At 34.1% G+C, this 24528-nt stretch overlaps 5 protein-coding genes across 6 annotated transcripts; all 5 read left to right on the top strand.

Annotated features, from left to right (window-relative positions):
* Positions 1 to 2485: 2485 nt before the first annotated feature.
* LOAG_04341 (FKBP-type peptidyl-prolyl cis-trans isomerase-30) lies at positions 2486 to 4683 on the top strand. Its single transcript, XM_003139878.2, has 6 exons — positions 2486 to 2667; positions 2755 to 2885; positions 3301 to 3541; positions 3918 to 4076; positions 4273 to 4351; positions 4441 to 4683. The coding sequence occupies exons 1-6, from the start codon at positions 2557 to 2559 to the stop codon at positions 4536 to 4538; spliced, it is 819 nt and encodes a 272-aa protein (XP_003139926.1). The 5' UTR covers positions 2486 to 2556; the 3' UTR covers positions 4539 to 4683.
* A 374-nt stretch (positions 4684 to 5057) lies between these two features.
* LOAG_17430 lies at positions 5058 to 10360 on the top strand. Of its 2 annotated transcripts, XM_020450093.1 has the most exons (6): positions 5058 to 5179; positions 5521 to 5598; positions 6262 to 6344; positions 6431 to 6484; positions 6627 to 6797; positions 10112 to 10360. In XM_020450093.1, the coding sequence occupies exons 1-6, from the start codon at positions 5092 to 5094 to the stop codon at positions 10343 to 10345; spliced, it is 708 nt and encodes a 235-aa protein (XP_020306285.1). In that variant the 5' UTR covers positions 5058 to 5091; the 3' UTR covers positions 10346 to 10360. The 2 variants fall into 2 exon arrangements, with proteins under 2 accessions (XP_020306285.1, XP_020306284.1); XM_020450094.1 differs by lacking the exon at positions 6431 to 6484.
* A 361-nt stretch (positions 10361 to 10721) lies between these two features.
* LOAG_04338 (hypothetical protein) lies at positions 10722 to 12185 on the top strand (the record flags this gene model as incomplete). The annotated part of the gene is made up of 4 exons (XM_003139875.1): positions 10722 to 10772; positions 11597 to 11690; positions 11955 to 12032; positions 12079 to 12185. The coding sequence occupies 4 exons, from the start codon at positions 10722 to 10724 to the stop codon at positions 12183 to 12185; spliced, it is 330 nt and encodes a 109-aa protein (XP_003139923.1).
* A 3555-nt stretch (positions 12186 to 15740) lies between these two features.
* On the top strand, positions 15741 to 18741 carry LOAG_04337 (melatonin receptor type 1A; the record flags this gene model as incomplete). Its single annotated transcript, XM_003139874.1, has 5 exons — positions 15741 to 15899; positions 16309 to 16520; positions 16968 to 17070; positions 17359 to 17514; positions 18385 to 18741. 5 exons carry the CDS (start codon positions 15741 to 15743, stop codon positions 18739 to 18741), a joined length of 987 nt encoding a protein of 328 aa, XP_003139922.1.
* Positions 18742 to 20737: 1996 nt separating this feature from the next.
* On the top strand, positions 20738 to 23592 carry LOAG_04336 (eukaryotic translation initiation factor 4E type 3; the record flags this gene model as incomplete). Its single annotated transcript, XM_003139873.2, has 7 exons — positions 20738 to 20765; positions 21256 to 21389; positions 21646 to 21826; positions 22147 to 22223; positions 22361 to 22495; positions 22905 to 23041; positions 23426 to 23592. The coding sequence occupies 7 exons, from the start codon at positions 20738 to 20740 to the stop codon at positions 23472 to 23474; spliced, it is 741 nt and encodes a 246-aa protein (XP_003139921.1). The 3' UTR covers positions 23475 to 23592.
* Between the last annotated feature and the right edge of the window lie 936 nt (positions 23593 to 24528).

Here is a 24528-nt window from a genome sequence, read left to right as displayed (position 1 = left end):
AAACATATATATATGCTAATGCTTAATGGATGTATAAATAAAAGATAACATTCTAAAACAGTTTATTGTAACTATCAAATATATGAGAAATATATTAATAGAAATTTAAAAAAAATTGCACTTAATTAAATTGTTTGAAACTAAAAAAAGAAAAAGATTTAAGTAAATTGAAAGGAAAAAAAAGATAGCTTAATTTAATTATTTAAAATTGAATGAAATTAATTGAATGAATTAAAGAAAAGGGAGGAAAAAAACTTTGCTAATTTAATTAATATAAAGGGCCTGTATGAGTGATAATAATAATTAATGATTAATAATAATAATAATAACAATAATAATAATAGTAATAATAATAATAATAATAATAATAATAATAATAATAATCAAAACAATAATAATAATCAAACAATGACAACACTTCCTCGTCAATATGGTAATGAAATTATTGCCAACGGAGAGATTCCAAACTGGAATCATTTAACGTGAAACCGTTATGCTATCGATCCTCAGGGTGAGGAACGGGGTACAGACTAAGGAATACTAATTACTTAAGAATACTTCTCTGCTCTCAAGTACCGAGCAGCGAGATTGCTAAACCTTGCCTCACTGCATTTGGTGGGCCGCTTAACTTCCTCTAATAATAATGATAATTATAGTAATGTTATAATGGTAATGCAAACTATAATGATAATGATAATGCATTTGTAGCATTTCTATGTTGATATTTTACATAACATTGAGGGGAAGTTCGTTGAAATGGGCATAGTTTTGCCAGAAGAATAGGAATGGTAACTTATTACTACACAGAGACGATGTTAATTTATTTTGAGTTGTTAAGGGTGGCACTGATCAAAAACAAATTCAAAGTAATCGCTAATCAGAACTGATCAAAGTTTCAGTCAGTAAAACATATAAACGAGAGAACCTGAAATTTCCAAGAAATTTTTTACATAACGCAATTTCATAGTATCAAATTGTACTGCGAGCTGGTTCTCTCAAAGAAGAGACAAACATGATAAAAAAAAAAAAAACTGCCAGAATGGAGAATTTTCGTGGAAAATGAATTATCTGGAGTAATTCAAACAGTGACCTTATGCTTCTTATCTTTTGATTATCAATAACTTTGATGCGATATTTTGTCGTTTGAGTCGTTCAGAGGAGGAAGTTTTTATCATTTAGAATTTTGATCAACACTAAGCTTCTGAAGGATGAACATGTTAAAAGTTGCATTCTCCATAAATTTTATAAATCAGATAACTACTTCTTCAATTATAATAAGGGAGAGTTCTGAAGTCAAGGCTTATCTCGACGGCTTTTAAAACTGCAACAAAAGATATCGAAGTCTTAATTCTTCAAGAAGCCTTCATATATCATCGAGAACTCTATCATCCGGATGTACCGCAGATTAATCACACTTACATATCCTCTTGCCAGTACTGAGGACGCTATATGTATCACCGACGACAGCCGCCTGTTCACAACAGTTTCACAAATCTTTCCTACCTATCTCGTAAAATCATAAAGTCTTCTTTTCCCTCTCTCTTTGTCTCTTTCTAAAACCGGAACGTCCTTCCTCTCTCCCTCTTTTTCTCCATCTGCCATCTCAGCACATTTGTCAGAGGAGTTTCTAAATTGTTCAGTTCGATGCTGTACAAAGTGGAAAGCATTAAACTGAATGAATGGAAATGGATAATCGAAATACTATCAATGTCCACGTTGGATGCTAAGATGCGCGGTACCCGTGGAGCGTATTACAATTGCTTTTCTTATCTTCCTTCTTTTAACCGGTTTAAATATCGGCCATTTCTTTCTCTCTTTATTCCCTCTTTTCCTTTTACCATGCCTTTACTGGTTGTCATCATCAACGCTCAGATTTCTTAACAGAAGTAGCTTTATTTCCCTTTTTTAGATTGTTTTACAACTTTCAGAAGATTGTCTTCCGAGCGCGTTTGTCACTGCCATATTTTATTTTCCATCTTCTGACTCATACTTCTCATTTTCAACAAAGATGGAAGTGATAAGCTCAAAAAAGATAAGAGCCTATAAACTCTAGCATACAATGGGATGATTGAAAGGTTTTGGGAGAATTTTTTCAGTATTTATACTAATGGAAGGGTAGTTTCTTATTAATTACGATTTAGTAACTTCTAATTTGATTCGATTTGAATAACTTTAAATGTTTAATTATTAGCTGCTGATTTGAACCCATTCAGTTTAGCTAAGTTAGTTGAACCCTAGAATAATATCCCATAAGTTGTATTTTTGTTAGCTCAAGTAAAAAATATTTTGTTGCTCAGATTTTTTAGAGAAAAAATTGGCTCTTCAAGTTTTCCTTTTAATTACAAATTTGTTGGACTTTTAATTTTGATTTGTTGATTTTAATTTGTTGAACATTGCAGTGATATGCTGTAAAAGTTAAGTTTGAGCGATCTTTTTCGCATTTATCATTCGTACTGAATTTGAATTAATTTAAAGTTTCATAATTTTCCAGAAAATCTTATCTCCCCTGTCCTACCATTGTGTTACCGAAATTTCAGTTTTAATTATTTCTGAGCTATGTATTGTAATAAACTGGCACTCGTTGTGGGCGCAACAATAATATGCTTTGCATCTGTATTCAGTGAGGACGAAGAGAAACTCAGTTGGAAGGAAGATGATGGTCTGGAGGTATGTCACTTCACTTTTATTCTGCATTTCCAGTTTTCTGCATTGCATCACTTTAGATGAATTATATCTTAAAGGGATGATTTTCAGATTAAGATAATAAAGCCAGTCAAGCCAGAAAAATGTAAGATGAAAAGCCAACCGGGTGATATCGTTGAACAGTTCTACAAATTATCCGACAGAGAAGGACAAACAATAGGATCCAATTTCGGCAAGAAACCGTAAGGTCATCTGAGAAGTGTTAATTCACCGGGGATGCAAAATTTTATATCCAAGAAATCGAAAAAATTAGAATCAAAGATTTTAACTATTTGGAAATCGAAAAATAGGTTTACTTGCGGAAAGTGGGCCTGCTTAAATGGTTTGAGTAAATTAGGATTAATTGAAAAAAATTGAGCCAATTAGGGTTGATTTAAAATTTTAAAAGTGAAGAATCTTTATTTGTTCTTGAATTGGAAGCTCTGTTTACTTATAAATCAAACTAGAGGAAAGTCTTCCTCTAGTCTGATTGAGTTGTCCAATATCCATAAGTCAACCAAAATATATGACAAATTGTTTCTGTCTAAATGTACTTCTGATATTTTAAGCTTCTAAGTCGGTCTTTTATCAAGTTGTTTAGATCTCAGTATTTTTCAGATACATATTTACACTTGGTAAAAACCAAGTTATCAGTGGCATGGATCGTGCTATGACCGGTATGTGCATCGGTGAAAAGAGGAAAGTAGTAATCCCAGCACATTTGGGTTTTGGTGATGATGGTCGCGACAGAGATAATATAAAAGGTGGACAAACACTGTACTACACAGTACAGCTTGTGGATCTATTTAGACCAGTACCCGGTGATTCGTGGACCGATGACGATGGTTTGAAAATTGAGGTATGGGTTAAATTGATAGTAAAGTTAAAGTGTTGCAAAATTAATGCTGTAGTAATTTCCTGCGACCTAGAACTATAATCATGTTTTTTAAATGAAATTAATTGCAATGTTCTCAAGCTGCTAGTATCGACTGCATTTCCTTTTACCGATGACAGTACTTAGTTCCTTCTTTCTAGCATATTTGCTAACTTCAGTATATCATTCGACTTCAAATTTAGAAAAAGCCATACTTCACTGCAAAAAAAAAAATCCTTCCATTTCCGCAGAATGAGTGCTAAAATATGAAGGAAGGCTTAGTCTCCATAAAAGCAGTCACGCTGCTAACGGTAGGTAACGTTTTCCACCAAGGAAATCTTAAAATTAATAGTGTTTAAAGGTGACACACAAAATTGATGAGAAGGAATGTCGTAAGGCCGAGAAAGGTGATACGATTCATCAACACTATACGCTTTACTTAGAGCATTTCGACGGAACATTTGTCGATTCCAGCTTCAGCCGGAATGCGCCATTCATCTTCAAACTTGGGAAAGGAGAAGTATTTTTTGTTGCAAATTTTTTGTAAACATTTCTTTTTCTGGTTTTAGGTAAAAGTATATTTAACAACTTTTTCATTAAGGTTAGCATAAGACTTGCTAACTATTCAGCAAAAAATATGATATTTGAAGCACAGAAAGCATTAAATTTTACGATTTCATGAAATGGACTTGCATAATCGTAGATTATACTTATAGGTGATCGAAGGTATGGATCGAGCAATGAATGGTATGTGCGAAGGAGAGAGACGAAAAGTGGTCATTCCATGGGAATTAGGTTGGCATCTTACTTTATTATTTTAACCAGGTTCTGAATTTGCTTTGAGAGCAGTAACCTTCTTTTTACACTTCTACATTTCTTTTAAGGGTATGGTACAGAAGGTCGGAAGCCATCGATACCTGGTAAAGCTGACTTGTACTTCGATATCGAACTTCTTAAATTAATCAAGCACGATGAATTATAAACAGCAGAACAAAAGGCTGGCAATATCGCTTTAAGCGCTCCATTCCTATTGCTATTATTATTTTCCCTGATGTAATGATTTATTTAGTTATTTGAGTATGTCGTTATCTGTAAACGAATGTAATCCGTCACCGGTGTTGCTTTTTATTCAGTTATTGATATTATTTGTTAAGGAAATGAACATCTATGATAGATTTCCTAAGAATTTTAGAAATCCACTTTAACTCCTCCATATCTAAAGAATGAAATAATCGTTGTCATTCACTCGTTCAAACAAATTACTTCGGTAATAAACTTCGTTCACCACGTAAGCAGTGCTGGAAGGGTAAGGCTAAGATGCATGTAAATGAAATATGGGGTTAACTTCCGCGACTTTACTACACTACTTCATTAACACGTAGAAGAAGAGAAATTCAACTCATCAATAGAGAAAAACGATAAATAATGTTTCCTTTCATTCTAAGAAAATATATCGGTGGGATATTTTTTTCATAGAGTCCCGCCTAGACAATAAGGATGATCACTTTGCGTAAGATCTGCACGGATGGTTACGGATGTCGGGAGGGAGCGAACTCGAGAGATACTTGGATAGCCTTGTATTTCCATTGCGCGTATTGCTCCATACTGAAGAGCCAGCTCGGGGTGAGTGTCATTTTTGGTGTAGCACTGAAGCATAGACGGTACTGATTGATTGATAATGCTGATTAAATTATCATCCATTTGGTGGAATGACAACCTTCGTAGTGCAGAAATCAAATCAATGGTCGTAACAGACGACTGTATCAAGACTCAACAGTAGCCTCCAAGATCTTTCTTTCAATATTAACTGTTGGATGTCTTGTTGTGTGATAGACTGTCTTGTCATTAGGCAGTATAAAAGCTGACATTACGAATAAAAAATAAAGGTAAATACTTTAGATTGCAAAGTGATTTCTTAGTATGTTAAAATCACCATAATTTATTTTTGCACCATTACATTGCAGTATGTGATGCTATAATCAAAGAAATTGAATCATTCGACAAAAAGCGACTACTTACCGGTTACGTTGATTCCCTCGCAGGTGCTGTAATTCTTTCACGAATCAGGGATGATTAAGACGTTCTTGTTGTGATGTAAGAGTTTTCAGCACGAAAACAACATCTCAGTAGCAACGTCTTTCTGTCTAGTATGGCAAATACTGTATCTTCGACATTATGAAATGTGTGCTTTTTAGTTAGAACTCTAATGACAAATTCCAGCTTTTAGACATTCGCCGTTTTAAAATATTCATAGAATGAATATTTTATTAAAACATATCAAAAAACTGCTGCTGCTTCCTGGAATGGTGTGAAGTGATACGCACGTGAAACCTGACTTTTTATTTCAGTATGGAAGGGGCTTCTTTTTGTTTTTAAAATATTATAGATTACTTTAAATTATGTTTTCTGGTGACTTTGGCACTTCATATTTTCGTATTCAATTCTCTAAAGTAATATGTACGTAATAACAAGGTTAGTAGGTGCCGTGTAACGCCTCTACACCAAATGTAATGGGATTCAGTTTTTATGCCAAAAATATTGAATTAAAACTATTTCGAATAACTTTTTATTGTTAATTAGCATATTCGGTTCCGTCAGGTTTATTGATTTAATTCCATCATACTTTTGTAAGTTCCCATTGGAAGATTCGTAGTTTTCTCAGTGACAGTTATATCTTTTATTAATATTCACGTCATGAATTTCAGCTCATGTTGATATACCTTCAACTGACATCTGGCGCTGTTTCAGTTCTCTCATACAACTGCGTAATTATGTAAGTAATAATAAGGTTAGTAATTACCATGTGACATCTCTACATCAAATGTAATGAAATTCAATTTTTACGCTAAAAACAAAATAAATGCTCGTTTTCAGCCGCAGGATAGCAGGATAGCACATTGGACAGAAGATCTTTACTTGTTAGAAAAGGTTAAACATCTTGCCCTCTTTTTTGCAAATTCAGCAGGCCTTAGTTGATAGTAATGATGGTTTTATTTTAATTAAAATGTGGTGCTAATGAAAATATTAGCTAAAATGTTTTGTCAATCAATCGCAGGACTTTTGTCTTTAGCTCGCCGAATCTAGTTTCAAGGACATTTTATCACGGGATTCTTTCAATGATGAGTTCATCAAAGCAGTCACCGATTTTATAAATACTGAACAATCTTACAAACCTGGCATAATGAATGCTGTATCTAAATATCCGCCATTTCGATCTCTTCAATGCCGCTTCCAGATTACAGTAAGTTGTAATGTTATTGCACTACCAGTAAAGTTGGTAGAACCAGGAAGTATTACCAAATATCATAAGGACGTAATTTCACTCATTTTCGTCTTCCATTTAGTCACTTTTAGCATTTAAATAACTTCTGAAGAAACTTGCTCCCCAAAGAAACATAAACAATCTGTAGTTTGTTACATGAAGCATTATATTGTTAATTCTGCTCTTAATTATATTTAGTGGTACAAAAGTACCAGTGGCAAATTTCAAATTACTAAGGCCAGTTAAAAATTTTTGAGATCTTTAAAAGTTTCTGTGACATTTCCAGCATCTGTTTAAAAGATTGAATCTATCCCTTAAAATGATTATTGTACTGGACTGCATTTATTTCTCAACAGCGATATTCATTCAATTGTGAAGTGGTTTTTGGCTATCTAGACATAGGATTTGAATAAAATTTGCTGTTAATGCAAAAAAAAGATAGGTAGAAGCATATTTGGAATTGGGGAATATGGTGCATAACTTCCACGAAAGCACTGAGAAGCTAGTTCAGTACAAAATTTTACTAAGTCATGAATATCATACCTGTATAGTTTTTCTGTGTTTTCAGTTTTTAGATTCAGATATGATATTTGCCTTTGTTTTCGTTAAAAGTGCATTTTCCTCTTGACTAGTACTAAAAACTGTCAAAGAACTACTGCTACATACTGTTAGTTAACGAAATGGAAGTAGTTCCGTTATGTTTGCTAATTTTATTCCATCATAATATTGTGAGTTCTCACTGGAGGATTCTAGTTTTTATTACCAGGCGCACCGGTTTCAAAAATGTGTGTCTTGCTTGAGTTGTATCTTTGCAAAGGCTCGATTAGTTTGATAAGTTTGGGAGTATACTGTTAACACTTTAATTTGATTGGTATAAAAGGGACAGGATGTTAAAGTATTTAGAATGGAGCTGTAGAGTATAAATAGATAATAAGTAAACTTCTTTGAAATTCCGGTTTGTTTTGTGTTTATCTTGCATTTGAAGGAAAAATCGCTATCTAAAGTAACTGTTATAAGAAGGACATCAACGATTTTATTTACTGTGCTATAAGATACAATATAATCTGTGCACTCTCCCATTCATATTTCAGAATGCTATAGCGCGCATCAGTTTTTCTATGCTTACTATAAGGGTAGTCACCATCATCAAAACATCACGTAGATCAAGTAATTGCACTCTACATTATTATTTCATTAGCGGCATGCCAACCGAACTGAATTTCTAAGGATCTTACCTCTTCCAGCCCACTCTTGTCCATTTCAGTGAAATATGTGAATTGTGAGGTCTTTCTTCTGATGTTTTCAAGAAGTATGAGTGCTAATGTAGCGTTGAGTATCTCTTGAGCAATTATTGCCCAAGATATACTCATCTTTTTTATAAAACGAAGTACGAACAAGTAACCTCTGTTGCAATTTTTCATAAAAAAGCTACGGTGAGTTGAAAATCCAAAATTATATGTCAGAAAAGGACAATAATTCACTTTCCTCAAAATCATTTCCTCCTTATCTGGTACCATTCAACTCATTACCAAGTACTGCATACCCATTTTCATGCTTCATATGTATGCATTGATTTTATATATCGATCTCCACTTTTTTAAATATTATATTTTCCTTTCCTTGAACTATATTAGGATTTATTACCTTTCTACATAAATGGCTTCATATTTTAATCATGTCTGTTCAACTTGCATTTAGATCATGTGTAATCATAGTTCGTACACAAGTATCTTCTTCATTTGGGAAGTTAATAGTTTTTCATTTAAGGAGTTAATAAGAAAAGTTGATAATCTAGAAAGTGTTTTACGATGGTTATTATTAATGTAAAATTCTCATCTATCTGGACAGAATGCTTTCGTGCTGTGCCATCATCTGAAAATACTGGTTGTGTGATAACAATATTATGACATTACTAGAACTCGATGCAGTTCTAGTTATGTCATGCTTCTTCCGCATTTTGCACAAAGTCGTTTTATCAAGAAATTTGAGAAGGAAGCTCAACCAAATGAAGGAACGGTGGCAGTTTAACTGATTTAAAAACTAAAAGAAAGAGTAAACATGCATTGGAAATGACGACATTCATATGCTTTTGAACACTAGCTAAAGCCGAAAGAAGAAACTTCATCATGAGCTATCGGAAATTAATTTGGTGTACCGTACTAATTCGGTATAAATTAATTTCGCATACCGTCATCCATCCTTTATGTTTGAAGTATTTCGTCTTCCAACTATTTTTATTCAACTGCTTAATTCATTCCTACAAATCTTTTAGCGAAATTCTGTTTACGACTGACAGATTTATACGGCTTGAGATTTGATTTCCCTAGGTTTAGCTTCTAGCGATGAATTTTTGTTTTGTCAGTGGTTAAGTAAACATAATCACTAATTTTCCAACATCACTTCATTTTTTCTCTCCTTATAATATACCAACATTACATTCAAAAATGCAGTTATAGAATTATTCCAGCCAACAGAAATCTAGTTTAATGCAAAAAACTAGGAAAAGTTCTTTGTTTATGGTACTTCTTGACTTCGTGATAGGAATAGAAATTAAATCTTGATTTCCATAAGAAGATGGGAAATACTTTTTTTCAATGAGTATCTTTGGAACAAAAGTCCACTGGTACACATTTTGTGAAGCAATAGCAGAAATAAATATTTTCTTCTCACATTATATTTAGTAGGTGCATCGAGATTGAAAATCGGAAAAGAAAAGGCCAAATATGGGTAGGATTTTGTCCGAGGTTTGTTTAGCTTGACAGGAAAGTTGATCGGGTTAATTGTCACTATTATTTGAACATTTAACATTTAATTTGAACATTTAATTTTTCTGAACATTTTAATTTTTTTTTAACTAAATCTTTGCTATTATTTTTCTTTAAGCCTTTTTATTACTTTTTAAGACTTCCTTATTCCGCTTCTAAACGATACGAACTGATCACAGAAGCGAACAGTGTATAGAGATGAGCCATAAGAACTGTGACCAAGACTAATAATTAGGAATTCTTCAAGCGATTATTAATAAATGTTCCGAATATATAGTAAAATAGAGCTTCTCTGTCACTGTTAGGAGACCGTATGAAGTTTTTTTCTGAAGTCGTGAAGTATTTTCTCATTGATCGCTCATGAATTCCATGGGTTCATTTCGCATGGTTGGCAGTTAAATGTTGGCTATCGTCATGGACGTTGAGCCTGTAGGCATTACTCCACTTTTTTTCAAAATAGTTTATGAAAAAATTCAAAATATTAATGCTTGTAATTTGCATGTTAAAAAAGGGTCATAAAATGTACAGATTGGGCGGATGGTTTTGTTGAATGCACCGGATGTAATGCTTCAATTTTGGCTTCGTGTTGGCAATGGAGATGGTGGTGATGACTGGACAACCGGTATTGCTGTTGAGACTTCTACTTCCGTGGAGGATGAGAAAATTTTCTTGATGGATTGTGCAATGCTAAGCAGATTAATTGAAGAAATTGAAAAAATTATGTCAGTTGCTTGTAAATTAGAGCGTTTACACTTGAAATAAATTTATATACTGCGATTATTGTCACAGTCGTAAGTACAATCATTACAAGTCTGCAGGTCATTTAACTACAGTAAAACAGTTCAAAAAGGAAAAAAATATAATCTAGTATAGCAGAACTCCGTATTTTGTGATTACTGATCTATTGAAGTAATGCCGCCTTGTATCGACTAGCGCATACTGTTAAACTATCATCGCTAACTAGATCAGTCAGTAAATCAATTTTTGAAAGTTGCAATTTATGTAGGATTTCTAGATATGAATAAAACAATTGCAAAGATTGTACATTATACAGGGGGTTCCATAATTACCAACATGGCGATAGGAATCTTGACAAGATATCAGATCGCTACAAAAATGCTACTCTTGTAACAGTGGAATGGTGAAGATTAACATTTGCAAGTTTGAGGATTTGATGGGTATTGCTTTGGTAGGGTTGATAAGCTTTTTACATCTAATGCACAACTGTATATGATCATGGATATTATTCCTTCTGGAGAGGTCTAACAACATTTTGTTGAGCAGTTCTCTTGTATTTTTTGCAGTACTAAAATTATTGCATTTCACGGTGCAAAACTTTTAATTGCTTCTTGTAAGTTGTTCATTTACAGGAGCTTTGATTGTTGGAAGAAAGATGAAGTTCATTTTTGTTAAAACCGTTTTGGATTCTATATGAATTGCATGGAAAGCTGATTGAAAAAATAGTATAAAAGCTTATTCTTTGAAAATATAGTACTGATTATCGTAATTATGGTTGATGATTACGTAATTATGCTGTTTTTATGGTTGATGTAAGGAATGGGGCACGTAAGAATGATTGACGAAGTATTTAAACAGCAACAGCAGATATGTTCGAGCAATGCATCTTGTCACCGGAGATACGAGTGAAAATGTTATGAATCATGAAGCGTTGTGACTCCGTCCGTTAACTCCGGTATATGTACACGTCACATTGCGAATTGTACTCCTTTTGCTTCAGTCTTCCATTTGGCACCCACTCTTCAGGCTCGGAAGTCACCTACTGTGATTAATACATTCCATATCTGTAAGTCATCGAATTTACAGTTTATAACATACCGATTCCATAAAATAATCGGTGACTGTTCCCGTGTAAACCAGCAGACATCCATGCGCATTTTCTATGTGCCTGAGTACCTGAATGGTATGCCTTTCCATTAGCCATCTGGTTAGCTGCTTGCCTCTTTTTTGAATCAATAATTTTACTTGTAGTAGATGAAAAGAGTTGGCTCTTAGCATCACTTCTTATATGTTGGCCTTGCTGTGAAAGAGTTAGGCTACCCTATTGATTTGCAAAGAGGAGGAACATCACCAGCTACGCCAATCGGCGGTAGGAGAGTATAGGCTTGAATAGAATGGTCTAACTTATGTTTAGAAAATTTTATCTTCTGATTTGCTGGTTCGAGTTTCTTCAGGTTTTTTTTCCCTACTCCTGTGCTTAGAAGTCTTTTACTAGTTAAAGCCTTAATATACCCATATACAGCACTTCATTCAACAATTCTGTTCTATTATACAGCCTGAGCGATGTACTACACCAGAGTGCTACCACTCCAATAATAACAGTCTCCGATTTTTCTCTTCTTGATTACTTCAGTATCAGCATCGAAGCAGCGTTACATTAACTGTTCGTATAACGCATCAGCTCGGATCATTGGACAACGACTTAAAAACAGTATATCATGAAATTCAAAAATTGCACTGTTGCAGTATTTTTGCAGGATGTATAGCTCTCAATCAACCACTGTCATCATTGTCAACATCATCATCACCATCGTTGTCACTACACTGTCATTTACAATTACACTCATCGCTTACAGTTTTCTAATATGTTTTGAGCTTTTCCCTGCATAATAACTATTTCTCTGCAAAAAAGGACTACCTAAAATTTTCTCTTCAGTTATTTTTGTTTTCAAAAAAAAAAAGGTATTTTTGTTCAGTTATACATCAGTATATTAGGAGCTTTCCCTTTAAGTGTGAGACTTAATAAAGTGGAGAGGGACCTAAGCTACCTTTCCTCTTATCATTTCTTCAACGGATGAAATTTTTAGGACAGCACAGATAAATCCCTTGAATGATGAATAATTATCAAGCAGACTCGTAATGCAGTCAGAGCCATCAGATGATAATGCTCGTCTAAAAATCTCCCAAGCAGAAGACTTGTGGGCACCTTTCAGTTTAGATTATTCCACCTCACTTGATGACTAGACTAAGATTTCCATATCATACAATTTCTGATTCTTTAGGGTTAAATTACAGAAATTGTTTGCATCTGTAAAGCCAAAAATAAAATGTAAGATTAGCTTAAAAAACTACTTGAAAGACAATATTTTTGTTGAGATAAGCATCTGTAGCTTTGCATTCATCTTGTATGAAAATTTCTGCTGAAGGAAATTCAGAAAGACAGAAAAAAACATTTCTCAAAAATTCTGGAATTGGAGTTAAAATCAATTCCTAAAGTGATGCTAGCAAGGTTATGGCGTAAAACTAACTAGATATGAAAGTATTCTTACTTAGCCTATTTATTCCTAAAGGATTTGTAAAATACATGCGGATATTAGCCTGTTGTGTTTGTTTGATTGAAAGGGTTAAAGATTTAGGCAAATCAAATTATAGCTTTTTATTTTTCTCACTCATATAGCGATAATTTTCAAGGCCTTCAATGATTTACTGTGACAACTCGCAGGTTACTCACAAGTATTGCAATTCAATATCTTTACGTTTTTATTTGTACCAATGACTGTCAATTTCAGTTTCTTTGCTAATTTATTTATTTCATTAACGAAAGACATGTTTTCTACATGTTTTCTCATCAATTCATCTGCCAGTATGATTTATCGAAGCGGGTAAAGTCTTGGTTTTAGAATTAGAGAAGTAAGATGGTAAGCAAAGAGGATTTACCTTCGTAGTTCAAATTTAGGATCTAAACAGTGGTACCATAACTTCAAGTGAATTGTAAAGAAAGCAAGCAATATTTAGAGTGTTTCTTTACTTGCTCGAAAATTATTTCTCTTTACTAGGATCCCGGCTCTGATCGGAAATTCCGATTCTAAAACCTGTAGTATGTACAGTAATCCTAATAGTAGTGGAAATATTAGCATCTGACAATACTGATAATAATTTTATAATGAACAAAGCCAGCAACGACTTTCTCTCTTTCCACCGCACTTTGGCCGCTTTGGTACTTAGAGGCTAGAAAGATATTTCCTAAGTCTGGTCTCCATGCATGTTTGTCTTTTCTTTCTTCATATTCACTCACTTACTCATCCATGAACTTTGTATTCAGTTCATGCCGGAAATTACAAATCTTAAGTTTGGAAGAACACAGGCGTTGGTAGCTAAGCTTCATCATGGCACATTTCTAAAAACTCACCAAGTTATACAAAAAAATGCATCATCCCTTTGATATTTATTTCTGTTTGATTCTCCCCTTTGTAATGGCCATCCTTCTGGATTTTGAAGTACATATCTGATAAGATTGGCTTCCAATTGAAATTCTTCCTGAGAGTTGAAGGTTACAAGAATGCAAGCAATACAAATCAAAGTTTGTTTTTTACCTCCTGAAATGGATTATAAATGAGAATTGTTATGGAATGGTGCTCACGGTCCAATAAATGCTTTCAAATGTTTAACTCATCAATGCTTAGTGTTGATAATATGTGTTTATTTCATTTTACGCATTTCTATCCTGAAGATACTGTATTTCTTATCTCCTGTTTTATTCAATTTCTGTTATACAGTAACAGAGTCCTAAGAAACATGGCGATCATTGTAACAATCTCTCAGTGATACTTACTATGCCAGTTTCTGAGCAATACCTTGCTTGACTACTGTCACGTCATATTTTTGATTGATAAAAGTGATCTCATAATAATAGCAGATCCAGTAGGAGGTTAAGTCGTGGAATAATGTTAAATTCGAGGAAAGAGCGTAACGTTACAAAGTGAATTTGTATGAACTATTCAAGAAATGAATTTAGCGAAGCAGTTAAGTTCTTTCTTGAACTGTCACAAATCATTACTGCCTTGACGGAAATAAGTCTTTCATCGTGATAACAACAAAAGCTTCTCGAAAATATGCATTAATGAATTATTTATGACGTTATGTTTGTGTAGATGTGATAATGTGTTGACAACAACTTTACGGTAAAGCTTCTGGCAACAATAAATTGATTTTTCTATATGTAACTTGTTGGGAAGCCAAAGTCTGAGTTTCCATTATTGCTGGCAAGGGCTCAATTTTCATCAATTTTTCAAGAGTTTTTCTTTTTTTTTTAATTTTAATCTCAAATCAAGCCAACAAGATGACTGCCTGATGAAAGGAGCAATGAAGGTTATTCTGATGAAAAATTGAACCTTAGTCTCAACAGTTATGTTATGTGCATTTTAATCCCATCGATTTGTTACATGAAATGATTGGTTTTTTAATGTTTGATTTCTAAATCGCATGTTCATTTCACCATGTTTGTTTCTAAATAACGGTTAGAAAAAAGTATTGTAAAAGCGAAGAAAATTAATTCTGTCCTGATGTTATGCTTGTAGTTCAGGTCACCTACTTATTGAATATTATAAATGATTTATATGACCCTAGAGTGATTAAGTTAGTTCGAGGCAGTTCGATGTAATATTGTTCTCCTGATAATTTCAATTATGTGTATTAATTTTTCCAAAACCACTATTTTCTATATTGTCTCCTCTTTCCTTTTTCTACATAAATTTAATGGTCATATCCTTGGCGATGAGTATTATGGCATGTCCTCTAAATGGTGTGACATTTCGTGCTTGCTCTGGAATAAGTGCGAAATCACAACCTGACAAAACTAAACTTTAACAGTCCATGATTCTATTAGTGCAGACAGCCATATAGCACTGACTTAATTGTCCTGCTTTAACGTGCACGGTGGTAATTTCAAATTTTGCGCTTTGCACTGCTATATTTATATTTCCTTCCCAATTTACAGAAAATGCAAGATGGTAAGGCGAGCAAGGTTACAAGTTACACGCAGCTCTCAGCATCTACGTAGGTTAAAAGCGCATAAGTAAATGCGGTACGGTTCGCAGTAGACGGAAATATACACAATCCTTATATTTTCCGATATTTTTTGATTGGAAATTCATCCTGAGACTGTTTCATTTTTCAACCATCTTCATACCTTGAATATTGCAAATTGATGGACCCGTCGTACATGGCAGGATATGCAGGCTATTCTAGCTAACTTCCCTCTTTTCCTAGCGCTACACCCCATCCCAAATGGCAGTGCATCTGAAAATGAATCTGAATCTGAATCGTGTGTTTGGCATTAAGTTGGTTACTATATATATATATATATATATATGTATATAGTCAAAACAAGTGAATAAAAGTGATCACATGAAGGTGTGAAATGCTGGCAGTGGTTGATCCGTCAGCGTTGACAACGGAAGCATTGGCACGAGCAGCGGTGATACTTTCTGTCGGCTTGTTATTAATGTTCTCAGCAGCTGTTTCCATAACGATAACCCTCTGCAATGATGCACTCCGTGATGTTATTGGTTATTATATGGTTCGTTGGCATTACCACTTCTTTCTTACTGAATTGCTACTTCCGGATTTCAGATTGCGGTTTTCCAAGACGCCTATTCCAGGCTCAGGAGTGGCCTGCTAGTTGCTTGAATGAGGAAGGGTTATTCAAAAAGAAAAGCAAATTTATTATCGCCTTAGAAGTGCGCTTCTATTTGTACCCATCACCTTTTGAAAGCTTTATTTACACAATGGGATGTTCTATTCAATACGTTCTTTGCTTTTTCCCTTTATAACATGCACTCATCAGTTAATATTCAAATCTATTATAAAGCTATTTCCAAAATCCATTTAATAGATACAAGTTATTGCCCGCAAGATGGAGCATTTTTACATTGGCTCACTTGTACTTTAATTTTCATAGATTGCTAAAATTTAAGCAGTTTTTGCAGGTTTCTTTGTCGGCTGCCGATTTGCTATGTTCAGTGGCAATAATACCTACCAGCATGTACAGTGCTTTGGCACCAGACTGGCAATTTATGGGTGATAATTCGTTGGTTTGTAAATGCTCAGTATATTTAGAAATAGTTCTGTTTGCTAATACTACCTATACCCTTGCATGGATTGGCATCGACCGATATGCTGCTCTAATGAAACCTCAAAGGTAAGTTTTATTTCTATCTTTCAAATTTACCAGGGTAATACCATCCAATTTACCTTCTTATTGAAGATAATACTCAAATACAAGGGACTCTTTCTTCAAAAGCTGAATTTTAAGAAAAGAGTTCTGGTATCTTTATCACTAGAACTTTCCTTTTACATACTTTCCTTCGCAAGTTAAACTGTTAAACCTATTTGTGATCTATGTTTCGCAAAATCAATAAATAATAAATGTAAACACTGTTGTTTAAACTTATGGGAGAAAGGCAGATACTGATTTCTCGTAATTTCGTCTTCTCCCTTTTCTAAACACCGAAACATCTATTGCTTGGATTTACTTACATTAACTTAAATTTGAATTTATCCAGATGCCTGAGCGCTAAATGATTCGGTGACTGGAGGTGTATCTTAACTCTTTCCACTTTATTGTCTAGCCTTTTATTCTATCCAGGTACGAGGCGGAGCAGACTATAACGAGGTGCAAATGTTGGATTGCGTTCACGTGGAGTAGCACCGTACTTTTTTCTTTGCCTATTATTGTTGCTCGCATGAAGGTATTGTTTTAAAATTCCTACCCTTTGCAGTGTTATGACTGATCGTTCTCTGTATTTCTTAGCTATCTTTGCCATAGTTGATATCAGTTATCATTTGATAACGAGGCACTGCACTTAATGTCACATTTTAGTATATTATATGTTTCGGGACTATAAAAAATAGAATTGGATAAGGTGCGAAGGTGAAAAAGAAGGATCCTTATAAACCGAAACTTGTAGTTAAAATATCGAAAATTTGTACGATCCATATGCTTCATACATTGAAATCTTACACTTAATGTCTCCTAGGTCTCCTATTATCGTGCAGCAGAATTGTGCCTGCTTGATTGGTCAGCAACGACGGCTTATAGTGTAACATTAGCCTCGCTCATCCTAGTACCTTCTACATGCACTATATTATTCACTTATTGTTCAATTTTCTGGGCTATGCGAAATTCACATACGGTCAGTTTTTTGTTTCATTCAGCGTTTCTCACATTTTTTGGGAAGAGCGAATTCTTGTTAAAGAATACAATTAGTATTTGTCCAACACATGGTTGGATAGCATTGTCAGTCATGTCATCTTAGTAATGCAAATATTTGAAAATAATAAAATGTGATCGTATACTGGTAGTCTAACATCTATTGGTGGCTTTTTCTTGTTTCTTCCAGGGATCCCACGCAAAGAAAATCGATGTACTCTCTAATGTAATATGGCCGGATAAAATACTTCCAGAAATCAGCGTTCAAAAAGCTACTATTAAATTAAAATTTCTTCCTCCCTTCAGTCCTAATTAAATGAATATTGTAATATTGAAAGCCCATTTGATCGTTTAGAACTTAAAAATTATTCCATTTTTATTGTTTACTACAAGCATGATTGATGGGAAAACGGTGACTAGAAAAATTTTCATGCTAAGGTTGATTTCTCGTTTCAGCATAGCCTGAAAGCTCCATATCTATACTTTTTTTATAGGTGCTATTTCAACCCTCATTTTGAAGATAGAAGTGGTGCAGGTTTTTCTGCAGAGACACTCAGACATTCAGAAATGATTCATCCTAACAAAAAATGTATTAAAATTTTTTCCAGCATCCTTTGTTAAGCATAACTGGGATATCAAAGTACTTGAATATCCACTGCTATCACCACATTACAATGATATGTTCAAATCAAGTTTTGTCTGAAATTGTCATTGAAGAACTTCAGTTGTAGTGCAAATGTTATGTGAATATCGTTAGTTTACAGTATACTTCTCAATGAAATTGTGTAAGTATTATTCCCCCTTATTTTTTTTTTATTATAAATTCATGCTGAAAATGTAAAGGTAATTGCAGCTTGAGGACAACCAACGTTTGTTGCTGGAAACGGATCACAATTTTGCTCTTTCCTTTTTCGTGCTCTTTGCTTTCATCCTCTCTTGGCTGCCCGTTATCGCAGTCCGTTTCGTCCCGCAGTCGATGCTTAATCCAGCAGATCTAGCAACAGTGGATTTCGTTTTTGTATGGCTTGCGATCGGTGGACCTTCCTCAAAATTGCTCATTTCACTATTCATAAATCAGGAATTTCGTGCTGCATTTGGCCAATGTATTTCTTCTTTTTGTCCATGCTGCTGCTTGGCACAGTCAGCTGCTCGTCAAAGGCGCCGACTAGAATACAGGAATCTTTCAGACCGGCGAGTTCATTGTAGCTAATATGTTTGAAAAATTCTAGGTTCCATTAAACTAAAAGTCCTTCAAATTTTAAAGTTTCTGTGAATCATATTATTGTTTTCCTTAAATACGTTAAATTTGTCACAATTAGTTGTTTCTGTGAAACGGATCTCAGGATATTTTTGCATCGCTGCTGATTTCGCAGGACCAAAAAGGAGGAAGAATATCTGAGGAGAATTTTAGGACAACTCCCGGCACCGTACTAGCATTTCCTCTTGATTTGATCCTAACATTCCACTGTTGTTCTCGAAAACTCGTTTTCTCCCCATCCTGACTGGTCTTCCCAAAATTGAAGTTCTTGCTTATTATTTTTGAGTTTGGAAGATAAAGTAGAGTGGGACATTTATTGAACATTAATAACACTCTTTTCCCGCGACGTTTTTGGGATGCATGAGGATACTCCATATCCTCATATCTCGAAGCAGCTTTCTTTCGGAGAATTGTTATTTATGTGTTGATTAGTGATTTTCAAATTGCTAATAACAATGGTCACTACAGTTTGAAATTAGCGATTGATTGATTTGCTCATGTATATGCAATGGAAATCCATTAACTTTGTTAACCAATAATTTGTATTGTTATTATTGTGAAAGGAATGGCTGTCTTTGACAGTAGCTTTCACTTTTCTAATGATGGCTGTTCTACTCTCGCACTCTATGTGAAGAAGGCTTCTTAATATAATGGACCGTACACTTCTTCAAATATTATTTCCCTTCAAAGGGTATGTGATACTGCTGATGGTATATGAGACATCTGTCTTTAATACAAGCAGAAAGCAAAAAAGAGAAAGGCTTGAATAATAGGGTACCATAAATACTCCGGAAAATTCATTATCAAATCCAATTTAGATATTCGATACCTTCATTCTGTGCTAGATGAATGTTTGTACATAACGTTTATTTGGTTATTTGCTCGATTCGTTTATTTATTCATTGTTGACTTTCCAATCTCCATAATTCTTTATTATTTTTGAATTTTTTATTACTTTTACTCTTAATTCTTTATTATTCTTTAAATTCCTTATTACTTTTAATTCTTTATTATTTTTAAACTGATAGGATTTCTCGCCGTTTTTGTAAAGATGCTCAGTAGAGGCTTGAACAGGCATTTTTCAGTAGATTTTAGTCCTTAGCAGATTTGATCTGAATTGAAATATAATCAGTGAAACAAACTGAACGTGATTAAATCCAATTTTGTCTTATAATATCTGGGGAGTGCTTCTGCTTTGTTAAACTTTCAATTTTCTTGATATTCTGCTAGCGAAAGACGGATTAGGAGGTACAGTTATTGGTTTTGATCGTTTCTTATTGTCACAGCTTGTCATATATACATTCCATTCGATCAAAGAGCGACTCTTCAATGTTGTGGATGCAGAAATGCTGTGCCGTTCTGGTTACATCGAAAAATTCACTAATTCTTCCTAGAGTCAAATTTATGAGTAAGTTCATGTGTTCGGAATAATTCCCCAGATAGATTGTTTCAAATTTCAAGAATAAAATAGATTGTGACTCATTCGTGTTGTCAATTATGCTAAAAAATGTTACCTGCTGTGATTTTCCTTCTACTTTACCTCCCATTTCGGTGTTCTGAATTTTGCCATGTTTGAAAGTGTACTAAATGTGAATATATAACATTAAATAAATCATAGCAACCAATATCTCTGAAGTTATTGTCGTAGCAAACATTCAGTCACAGCTAAATTTCATGGGAACCACTGTTTCATGGAGAAAACCGTCTCAACTCTTCTCAGGTTTAGAAATCATCAGTACAGCATGTGGCATCTCTTTATAAAGCCAGTATACATGGATGGCGAACATAAAACCAATATGGATATCGTACGGCCTATTTACATCAAATCAAATAAACAGTACAAATGCTGCATGGTCACAGAACTACTTTTCATTCTCCGCTTTAGGTCCTTATTTTTTCATTAAGTGTCAACAATTTTTAACGAGGCGAGGCTCAGTAGTAGTGTCGCATGAGTGTGACATCGTGGGAGGGAGGGGGTATCCGGAGCGACCTGGTAGTACTTGCAATGGTTTTCCTGAATTCTGGATAACATTTGAGATTGCCGTTTACTCATCTTAAGAGACGAATATGTGAGCCCGTTAAAAGCACAGTAGGCTCAGATACATCTACAAATCCCAAAGCGGAAGTCTGAGATCGGCGACTAAGTCTTTAATCCCTAATTCATTACGCTTGGCCAAGTCAATTATTGAAGACCTGAGGCTATAAAATTCGGTCGTCTGCAGAAAATGACAACAATAGCACCCTAATCTAATTGGTCGAATGTTGAAGTAGAAATGAATGTGCTTCTGTATCGAGAAAAGCAAGGGACAGAAGAATAACATTTCGATTTATCCAGTTTTCATTTTTTATTTTTTATTTTTTTTAGAATTCGACTTAGTGGTTACTTTTCAAGTAAAACTGGCATTTCGGCTGTTACTTCTTGTGCAACTCATTCCTGTTCGGTTTGTTCAACGTAATGCTTTTCAGGTTATTACGGTGAATTAATCTGCCTTATGTTGGGATCACTTGCTAAAGAAGAGTCCAAAATATCTGGTGATGGAAATTTGCTCGAAGCGAAAGAATTACAACAGCAACCAAGATCAGATTTAGTACTTTTAGTGGTAGACCTTTAATTATTCTTTTATTATAAATTTTTAGGTCTGGCTTAGTAAGTTCCGGACGTAAACGTAGAGTTTGATTATATTTCCTTGACTGCTAACCAGGAAGGACTCAGTTCGCAGGATTCCTGTTGAAGTTTAATGGTTACTCATCAGCAGTGAATTTGTCAGATTACGATTTCTGATCTTCATTCGCTAATAATTATGTGATTATGCGCCAAATGTAAACTCTGATCAAATTCTGCAGTTGTCTTTCTAGAAACCGAGTACATGCAATGACAGTGAGCATCCCTTGGAATTCACATATGTGTTTTCTTATTTTGTACGTCCACAAGGGAAATTTGATCCAGAAGATTACGCTTTATATGTACAGCCAGTGGCTTCGTTCAATTCCGTGGAACAGTTCTGGAATACATATTGTTTCTTGAAACGTCCCGCTGGTTGGTTGTTTCATCTTAACAAAGTCTTGGCGTCCATTCTCAGTTATACCAAAAATTCGAATTAACCCAATCATCCTCCTTTTTTTTGCATTTGATGAGATTTTAGACATTATTTTAAACATTATATGTTATCCTTTCGATGTTATCCTTGAAACTATTTCTTTTGGGGGAAAAAAAATGAAGGAAGTCCTTTTAGTCCGGATATTTCAAATTGAATTTTGCCTAAAAGTTAAGATTTTCGTTGTTTCACGAAAATGTGAATGGACTTTTGAAATCATAAGAATTGATCTGATCTCTCTTGCAGCAAATGCAAATTTCAGATGTCACTGAGAAAGTAGATTTTCATATGTTCAAAGAGGGTATCAAACCTGTTTGGGAAGATAATGCAAATCGAAAGGTATTATTTTGGCATCTTCTGAAACATTTTAATATAGATCGAAAATTCTTGTTGTTGACAACTGAAAGTTACCCTGCGAATTTTTTATTTGTTAGTAGCTTTTAGCGCAAGGGAAAAAGTTTCATTTTTTTATTCAGGGTGGTAAATGGATCTTACGTTTGAAAAAAGGTTTTTCATCAAGAATTTGGGAAAATTTGATATTAGCAATGATTGGTGAGCAGTTCCTTGTTGGTGAGGAAATTTGTGGTGCTGTATGCTCCATACGTAATCAGGTCAATTTCCCCTTTTACGTTCAAAGAAGATTTGTTGTACCTATTTCTTCATGATCACAAAATATTAATTTCTTCTACTAATTAATTTCCTTGTAAATAAAAGACTTTTTACAACAGAGTTGCCGTTGTTTTGGGAATCTTTTTTTTTTTACATCAATTTTCTACATTTTGACTTTCACGAAATCCACAGACGATCAATTTACGACGTTGTGACTGACGGCCTTTCGTGTCGCGTCGCTTTTTAATTCGGAATTCGGAACTTCGAATGTACTGATTAGCTTACAGTTATGGTTGAAATTTTGGTTCCTATTTCTTTAATGGAAAACGATAAGAAATGCTGATCAAATTTTCATTTTTATAATTTACATTTCTCTACCTGTTTTTTGCTTACTTGTAGTTTTATTTTTAGGAGGATATTGTTTCACTGTGGAATCGTACAGCAGATAATTTGGCAACAACAAACCGTATTCGTGATACCTTGCGACGGGTTTTGAATCTACCTCCAAATGCTATTCTAGAGTACAAACGTCATGACGATTGTTTAAAGTATGTTTATTTTTTTTTAATGTGGTTAAATCCTTGCTGAAAACTGGAGAAAGATAGATTCGGCACTATTGATCATGTAAAAACAGGCATGCTGATGAAAGATTACCAAGTAGCTCGAAGTGACTTGGAAACTAAAATAAAGGGTTATATAGCGCTGAATTTTTCTTTTACATAAAGTGATTTTAGAATAAGTGCTTAATATACAATTTTACTTTCATTTCATTTTGATTCTGTCCTGCATTTAATTCATTTTTATGAGAGGGAGATTGGATAAGAAGGAAACAGACTTTTGTTCCTTATTTAGATTTATTTTCAAATCTAATGTTTCATTTTGTTGATTTTCGGTTTGCTGTTGGATTAAAAACTTTGTAAAATATATTCCAGGGACCAAAGCAGTTATCGCCATACAAATGTGGACTTGCCAAGAAGATAAAATGAACTGTTATTTCTTTGTATATAAGGAATAGGCATTTCTTTTATGTGTTTTCACTAGAATAAAATTTTCTCGTAATATTCTCTTGGTAAATTTGTATTAAAACCCCGCACTCGACCAAAATGTTTTCAAAATTTCGTGGTTTCTCACTTTGGCATTTCAAAGTGTATATATAGTATTTCAAAGTGGCGAAAGATAAATAATGAAAATGCATCGTAATTTTAGGTGGCCAAATGGTTGCTTAGAAGGAGATGGACACCAATAATAAGGCCACGTAGGAGATGAGGTTTTCTTAGTAAATGTTAGCTATGATGAAGTTTTCAATTCAAGGTCCAAGCTTTTAGAATTAGTGCGGGTGGAATAATGAAAGCAGAATTTAAAATGGTTTTGCTTATTTTTCTTCTAATGCTTAACCAAATAGTTTGCGACATTTTGCAAATGAATTTAATAAAATGTATATGTTGATGTACGTTCGGTGCATTGTCACTCCATAGTGTTCAGAAATTCAGTTGATTTTTTCTGGATATTCACTTTTCTTCACTTTTTTTCTCACCATAACCATTACAAAAATGTTCGGGAAGTTTAAAATCCCAATCTCCTGTTAAACTGTGGAAAAATGAAAACAATGCCCTTTATGTATTCCTAATAGGTCGTCTGTCTCTCGCCCAAGATCTAAAGTTTGGGTCGTTTCTCTGTGTGTTACTGTTTCATCGTTTTATAGTTTATTAATCATTTCGCTTATCCATATCTGACTTGTATAGCCAGATTTACCCATATTTTTTTCTCAAAACTTTTAATTTTATTAGAGGATGACAAAGACATAGTTAACTCTCTTCAAATCGTTAAAAAGTTTCGTACTGAATGTATAGCTTCTTATGCTTTTGTAAAATATGTGTACCAGCCTTTATCGTATAACATATTGCTCCATTGGAATTGGAATTCAAAATGTGTTGTTCTCCCGTAATTATTACTGGACAATACGTCAATTGGAACAAATACGTGATTTTATTCCAGCAATGATATAGTTCGTTTGTTATCCCTTTATGGTGTGCTT

Source organism: Loa loa (assembly GCF_000183805.2).
Source record: "Loa loa unplaced genomic scaffold supercont3.74, whole genome shotgun sequence".
Lineage (NCBI taxonomy): Eukaryota > Metazoa > Nematoda > Chromadorea > Rhabditida > Onchocercidae > Loa > Loa loa.
The sequence above is the reverse complement of the archived record's forward strand: the minus strand, read 5'-3'. Positions and strand labels throughout refer to the sequence as shown.

Excerpts from the sequence above, each read along its gene's own strand:
- LOAG_17430 (XM_020450093.1), top strand. The coding sequence starts at position 5,092 with ATGTCGGGAGGGAGCGAACTCGAGAGATACTTGGATAGCCTTGTATTT. Across the intron at positions 6,485-6,626 it reads ATCTTTACTTGTTAGAAAAG|CTCGCCGAATCTAGTTTCAA; the intron begins GTTAAACATCTT and ends TTTTGTCTTTAG. Across the intron at positions 6,798-10,111 it reads AATGCCGCTTCCAGATTACA|ATTGGGCGGATGGTTTTGTT; the intron begins GTAAGTTGTAAT and ends TAAAATGTACAG.
- LOAG_04341 (XM_003139878.2), top strand. The coding sequence starts at position 2,557 with ATGTATTGTAATAAACTGGCACTCGTTGTGGGCGCAACAATAATATGC. Across the intron at positions 2,886-3,300 it reads TCCAATTTCGGCAAGAAACC|ATACATATTTACACTTGGTA; the intron begins GTAAGGTCATCT and ends AGTATTTTTCAG. Across the intron at positions 4,352-4,440 it reads GGTCATTCCATGGGAATTAG|GGTATGGTACAGAAGGTCGG; the intron begins GTTGGCATCTTA and ends ATTTCTTTTAAG.